Source organism: Protobothrops mucrosquamatus, unplaced genomic scaffold (assembly GCF_001527695.2).
Source record: "Protobothrops mucrosquamatus isolate PMUCROS unplaced genomic scaffold, P.Mucros_1.0 scaffold2183, whole genome shotgun sequence".
Lineage (NCBI taxonomy): Eukaryota > Metazoa > Chordata > Lepidosauria > Squamata > Viperidae > Protobothrops > Protobothrops mucrosquamatus.
The window spans coordinates 87127-94375 of NW_015388276.1; the positions used below are offsets into that span (position 1 = coordinate 87127).

At 37.8% G+C, this 7249-nt stretch overlaps 1 protein-coding gene across 1 annotated transcript in view; it reads right to left on the bottom strand.

The window, feature by feature from the left end:
- The window catches only part of UNC5B (unc-5 netrin receptor B), a 69169-nt gene that overhangs the window by 35725 nt on the left and 26195 nt on the right, over positions 1-7249 (bottom strand). The window contains exons 4-5 of the mRNA XM_029285748.1: positions 5926-6069; positions 3123-3226 (exon numbers count right to left, since the gene is read on the bottom strand). Of these exons, the coding sequence (XP_029141581.1) occupies positions 3123-3226; positions 5926-6069 (248 nt within the window). The remainder of the gene's footprint in view (positions 1-3122; positions 3227-5925; positions 6070-7249) is intronic.

Genomic DNA, 7249 nt, shown 5'->3' on the forward strand with positions numbered 1-7249 from the left:
GGCTTTTTCAACAAGCGGGCCTGACCTAGGGTGAGTTTTAAATAGGGACAATTTTTAACGATTTTAAAGAGCCACAGCTACCAATATTTGGGTTTTAATTGGTTTTTAGTAGGGGAAATTTTTTTGTATGATGTTTTAATATGCTGTGAGCCGCCCTGAGTCCCATGGGGAGAAGGGCGGCATATAAATCCTGTTAAATTAAATTAAATTAAATTAAAATTAAATTTATTAACAATCTGCAATGGGGAAAATGATACATTTCCCTATCATTATTCACCTTCCCAAGGCACCTTCAAGGGAAAGCACAGATGTGCCCAGCTGTTGGAGGAAGGCGGGAGGTTTTTCATTACCAACTGCTGGCAAGTTAGAAGAAAATATATCTCAACGACTGGAAATTCATTAAAAAAAATTCTTATTAATAATAGAGGAAGGAAGGAAAGAAAGAAGGAAGGTAAGTTAGGAGATGTATATCTTCTGTGGGAGGTAAGGAAACAGTTGAACTGACGAATCAGAAAGGAGAGGTAGTTCTCAACTTACGACCACAATTGTGCCCCTAAATTCTGTTGCTATGCAAGACAGTTGTTAAGTGAGTTTTGCCCCATTTTACGACCTTTCTTGCCCCAGGTGTTAAGTGAATCACTGCAGTTCTTAAGTTAGTAACATGGTTGCTAAGTGAAGCAGGCTTCCCTATTGCTTATAAGAAGTTTGCAAAAGGTGATCACATGACCCAGGGACACGGCAGCTGTCATAAATATGAGACAGCTGCCAAGCATCTGAATTTTGATCATGTGGCCCTGGGGATGCTGCAATGGTTGTTAAGTATGGAAAAACGGTCATAAATTACTTTTTTTCCAGTGCCATTGTAACTTCAAATGGTCACTAAATGAACTGTTATACACCGAGGACTACCTGTATTTTCCTAGCACGTCCAGGTGGATTAACTCTACAATTATCAAGGAAGATTTAGATACAGAGAACCTCAACTCTGGTGCTTTAAAATTTGGTCCAGATTTTTTTCCCAGCACTTTTCCCAGGATCTTCAGAGATTATGTAGCCATGCTGTCTTCTGCCCATGAACATTGAGTTATGTCACAGGCAGCCTTGCACCCAAATTCAATGTCTTATCCTATTTTTTTTTTCCAGTTTGGGGCTGATTATTGCTTTACCTATGCCACTTCCCTACTGTGATTTAATTCTCTCTTGAAAGGCACAGAAGATATTGAACCTCTCAAAACCCAGATTATGAATGCGATTAAATTTAGCCTGACTGCTTAATACAGTGTTTCTCAACCGTGGCAACTTGAAGATGTGTGGACTTCAGCTCCCAGAATTCTGGGAGTTGAAGTCCACACATCTTCAAGTTGCCAAGGTTGAGAAACACTGGCTTAATAGGACCATATGAATGAGTGAATCGTATCAGCTCCCTTTCAGGATTCCACTATGGGAATGTACTTATTTATTTGGTTGGTGGTTGGTTTATATCCTCTGTTTCTACTCTGGCAAGAGGGCTAACAAACTGTAGAAAACAAAAACGGAATACGCAAACAGACTAAAATTTACTGGGAAATAGTTAGTAAAATAAAGTGACGGTTAAAAGCCTGGTAGAAGAGATGCATTCTTATAGATTTTTAAAAGGCTGAGTGATTAGAGGCCAGGAAGAACCTCCAGGGAAGTGTGTTCCATAGCTTGCAGGCAGGACACACAATTTCTTCCTTGGGGAAATTTTCTGTTTCCTTTGCTGCTGTTACATCACAAATATCTTGTGGGTGATGCTCAACTATTTGGACATAAAAAATTTTCCTAGTTAGCTTGAGAGGAAATTCAGACTCAGAATCATCAGTTAGGAGAAACACATAGTATCTAAAAAGGGGGTGGTCATCCAACAAACAGAGAAAACATCCTAGGATTTCCAAATTATAAGCCCAACTCCAGATGTGCCCCACCTTTTTTTAACCAGAAACCTCTACTTTAGTCCTCCCCAACACAGACCTTCCAAATATATGTGATTACAGCTCACATTATGCCCATCCATACTCAGAAAGGTAGTAATTTTGCCAAGCTGGTGTAATCAGTTCAATGTTTCATCGGAATCGTTCTCTTTCTTTCTTGGGATGCTCACCTGGATGCTTGCAACTGTGCCTTAGAAAACATTTCTACCCTTTCTTCAAAAATCTGTTTTGCAACAGTCCCATATTTAATTCTCACAAATCCCTTTATGGCTCGGCTGGCGGTAAGAGGAAATCTGGCTCAAAGACCACCAAGTGAAATTTATGACCGAGTCAAGATCTTTGCCATTGGACACTGATGCTTCTTCTACAGTATATCTTTTGCTTTGAGCAAGGGCCAGTTCTGCCTTCTGCACAGGTTGGGTCTGGTGCTTCTGCTTGCTGCTCTTGAACATTGTGATTTATGAGATGCGGAGGTCAATCCGGCCTGGTTGCAGGTGGATAGATGGCACTACCTTATAAGGGAGGGTATACAAATGGCTTCCAACTCTTTCATGCCTTAGCCTGATTGTGACATGTACCAAAGCCCACAAGATTTATTTGCAGTGGGTACTGATATATCCTAACCTACCAATAGGGATACGACAAAGGAGTAACATGTAGCATTGTAACTGCAATACAGGCTGAGATATTTTCCCAAGCTTTTGAGAAATAAACCAGGCACAAAGAATGGGGCATGCAATTTAGTTAAGAGATGTTAGAATTGTAAGAATATGAGTAGATGCGGGTAATTATGAGGTATCAGTAGTCCTTGACTTACGACCTTAATTGAGTCTGGCAATTATGGTCGTAAGTCATGATGGCTGTAAAGCAGGTCACCATAGGACCAGACCCATTTTTATGATCAGTTTTACAGTGGTCATTAAGAGAACCCACTGTTTGCTGTGAGATAACTGGATGTAAGTGGTGGTTTCTGACAACAATGACATAAATTGTGTTCATGTGGTGATGGGAGGGGGCAAATGTCAGAACTTCAAAACTGGGTTGTAAATCACTTTGGGGGGAGTAATCAAATGATTACTAAGTGACAGATTGTAAGGTCTGAGGACTACCTGTAAGTTTTGAATGTTTCCTAGGCGACCGCCATTCGTCATCATCACCGAGTGCCCATCTTACCTCAGCAATTGGCACTCCTTCAGGAGGTCGGCATTGCAAAAGGACCTCATGATCAAGAGGCACCTCTTTCCCCAGTGGCTCCTGGTCAAAGTTCTTCCTCAGATCTAAGGACAGGAAAGATATAAAACCCACCAGCATTAGCTGTGATACTTACAGTGCAATTTAAAAAGTACAGGGCAAGTTACAGTAAGTCCAGAGAGGCCAAGTTTTCATCTCCTATTATTTTTGCTACACCTGAAAAGCCTCAAACGTCAGATCTTAGAAGTTTGGTCCAAAATGTTTGTGTAATTTCTATCTAAAGGTATGAAAGACAGACAAAGAGACAGCAAAAGATGAATTTATTCCTCATATTTTGAAGAACATCCCATTATTTCAAATACTAAAGTGGAATATCTTTCAAAGCAGGGCAGATTTGCAGCTTAACAGAAACTAAAAGAATAACTACTGAAAGAAAATAGGCCTTTGAAAGATTCCACCCTTCTCTCCTTGACTTGGAGGACCAATATTTTTGTCCTTATCAATGGTGCTCCTTGGCAAAATAACTCAGTTTCTTTGGTGTTTTGCAGGAAAATGGCCGGGCATTCTGGATCCCAGTCATTTAGCAAAACCGTCAGCAAAAGAGCTCCTTTTGTGACCCAAAACTAAACTATTGCACTGAAAAAGCTTGGAGAATATTTAGGAAACATGTGTTTTTATGAAAGGATTATCATTTCTGTTCAGTTCTGTAACTGGAAACAAATTCCGAATGGAGGATTTTAAGTGTCAACTATGGTGGTAGCTTCCAATGGATGGTTTTTCATATTCTCTGAAGCATTGTCCCTACAAGCTGAACAATGTCCATCTTTTTTTTATGAAGAACATGAATATGACAACCCATAAGAAAAGGCAGGAGTAAAGAATTAATCAGTAGGTGGCGCTAAGATCTACTAAATTCTTCCTAAATATTTTGACAAACAAAAATATATGCTGTCCCAAACAATTATTTTTGAGGATGATTATGACCCATACAATGATGATAATTTGTAACCTAACTTCATGAAATGGGTTCTACAATTATTAGAGATATCACAGAACCATCAGCCTCTTGGGAGTTTGGTAAGTAATCTGTTTTGCACAGCTATTGCTTCTTGCATTGCAAGCATACAAAAGATATTTCAGGCTATTACACGTCAAGTAAATAATGGCTAAACACAAATATAAAATGCTTAATGTCTGAGCAGCTATGTTCACATAACATATTCAGCTCATTTTTTTTTAAAAAAAATAGCTTGGTGAATATGACAGATCCAGAACACTTGGTTAGTTAATGGTTAAGTGCGCTGTGCAAACTCAGAAACTGGCTTAATCCCATTTACTAAGATTAATGTGATCTCAGCCAGTGTGAGCAACTTAATCTGGTACCTCCAGGTATTTGGGGTTGCAACTGTCCCAGTTCCAGCCATTATGTTTAAATGCCCTTCAGAGTAAATTTAGGTTGAATGAAACTGGGTTAAAGAAAGGAAAAAACAGAGAAATATAACTAAGATGCTCTGGATCTGGATCTTATCCTCTCACTCCTGTAGATGTTGAATCCAAGAAAAGCTGAATATGTCAATCAGGACTGTGAAAACTGATTCCTGCTCCAGAGCTATTTCAATAACTAAACTACAAGGACTGCAGTTCCTGGCTTGTGTGATTATAAACGATCTCAGCTAAAAAGAAAGCAAGTCACATGTTTGTGTGCCAGCTGGCACGTAGACATAAACAGTATCCTCATCCCTTTCTCAGCTAGGCTAATGAACAAGATATTGATAATAATTTAGAATCCAGGACAACGATAGAAATTAGTCTGAAGACCCCAAGGAGGAAAATGCTCTCTCCTTTGTTTTATGATCCCAAAATAAGGGATTTCAGATTATATTCTGTTAAAAACCAGGCTTCCTAAAAAAGTTAAACAGGGATTTTCCATGGAGTTCTGCTGTTTTCTGCACTATGTAGCTGCCAAAAATAGAAATATTGTTCTAGCACCTCCTACTCTTGCAGTGTGGCACAGAATGACCTCATCAACCTGGCCAGGGTCCATCTGCAATATGTACTCTAGAATGTGACCCAGCTGCAGAAAGTTCAGAAGTCAGATAAGAAGAGGTGACTGAGCAAGCTAAAGGCTAAAAAAAAATGCTTTGCTGGAAAATCAGAGTGAAACTGATGGGCAACTTGGATAGCTAGAGAAATCCCCTGAAGGAACATAATTTGACCACCAGATCTCTGATGGAAATGTTTAGAAATCAGAAACTCTGGAGATGCAATTCACCAGAAACACATAACATGGAGGCAACTGCAGATGGAGAGAATGAAGAACAAGGATTACTGGAGGCAAGCTTTTGCCTTGGCAGTGACCATCTTGGGACACTTCTGTGGGAACTGCATATGATATGGAGAAAAAGCTGCAGAAGGACAAAGGATGCTTTGTCCATCCTCTGTGTAATATAGCTTTATTCCAAAATCAGCTTTATTTTCTTTTATGAGCAGGTTTCTTTTACATGATCGCCACCTCCCCAAAAACCAAAAAAAGCACCAATGAATTTCTTCTTCCAGTAAAGGATATCTCAATATAACTACTTCTCCCTTGGACGCACACAAGGCTTTCATTAGCTAATAGTCTAGACAATGTTGGAGCGAGTGGATTCTTTTAACATGGCTATTCGTGATACTCCCCTTTTTCTGCAGGGCATGCAAGTGCACTAAACATCAGCAGCAAAATCATAATATAAAAAGATCTTCCAAAAAAAAAGAAGGAAAGAAAAAAGAATCTTCCCAAACCTACATGCTATCCGGACATAAGCTCGGCGGCTTTTTGTAGTTCCAGCGGAACTCCATGCCACACATTGACACCAGTAATCTTCTAGCCCAAACAGCTCCTCCACTTGCTGGCGAGAGACTTCGATCTGGACTTCTCTTACAAGGAGCCCTGGAAACAAATACATCCAAAAAAGTGAAATTGTTAAGAAGTTGGAAAAAACCAAGAACTGGGAGAGAGTTAGGTTTAAATGAAACACCATCTATGAAGAAGGGAGGAATAAAATACATGTATGGTTGGAAGCAATGATAAAACAACATATAGATTTAAAACCAGAGATATTCCTACTGGGCATGTTACCAGGAAATTACAATAAAGGCAATACTTATTTAGTTTTACATATTTTAACAGCAGCTAGGATAGCATATGCACACTTTTGGAAAAATGAAGAAACTCCTACAGAAGAGAATATAATTTTAAAAAAATATTGGAATGTGCAGAAATGGATAGCTTAACGTTAAAAATTAAAGAAAAAGAAGAAACGGAATATTATATGGCATGGGATTTATTTTACCAATGGTTAGTTGACAAAAACAGAGGTTAGAAAGTTGGAAATATGAGAATATGTGGATTATGTAAACAAGACTTATAATGGATTAGTAAATAATTTGATTGTTATATAACTAATGTTAATGTGGGTAATACTATTTTTAATATTTTGATTGCTATTTCTTAGTATATGATTGTATCTTGATAAGATTATTATGAATGTGATGATTATTATATCTTAATACTTGTATACGTAGACAACATACTACTGTTCAATATAGAAATGGAATTTTTTAAATAATAATAATAAAAAACATAAAAAAGAAGGGAGGAATACACACCCACACATATCAGAGACAAATGAAAAAAAAATCTTCTACTGAGGTCTACAGCAGTGTTCTCTCTAAGGTTCAACATATGATAAACAAAAACTTTGTTTATGATACGGGTATAACTTTGCACTACATTTGAGCTTTGCGTACAACTATTTATCTAATTCATTTTCTTATGTGCACCATTTTAGGTTAGGTTATTTGCATATGCAATACTACTAAAGTTGCACATAGTTTACATATAATGAAAAAAAGTTGCTATTGGCCTTTGATCTTTTTCTTACATCATTTTATCATGTAATCATTTTTTTTACATGATTAGATGATTAAGACTTAAATCTTCCTAATGGTGTGTATTTACATAATCACATTACTGGGTTAAATGTGATAATACTATTTGCCAGACAATCAGCAAAGAGACTTTTGACATTATACTCCTAGTCTGAATTTCAAGATAACAGTATAAAATA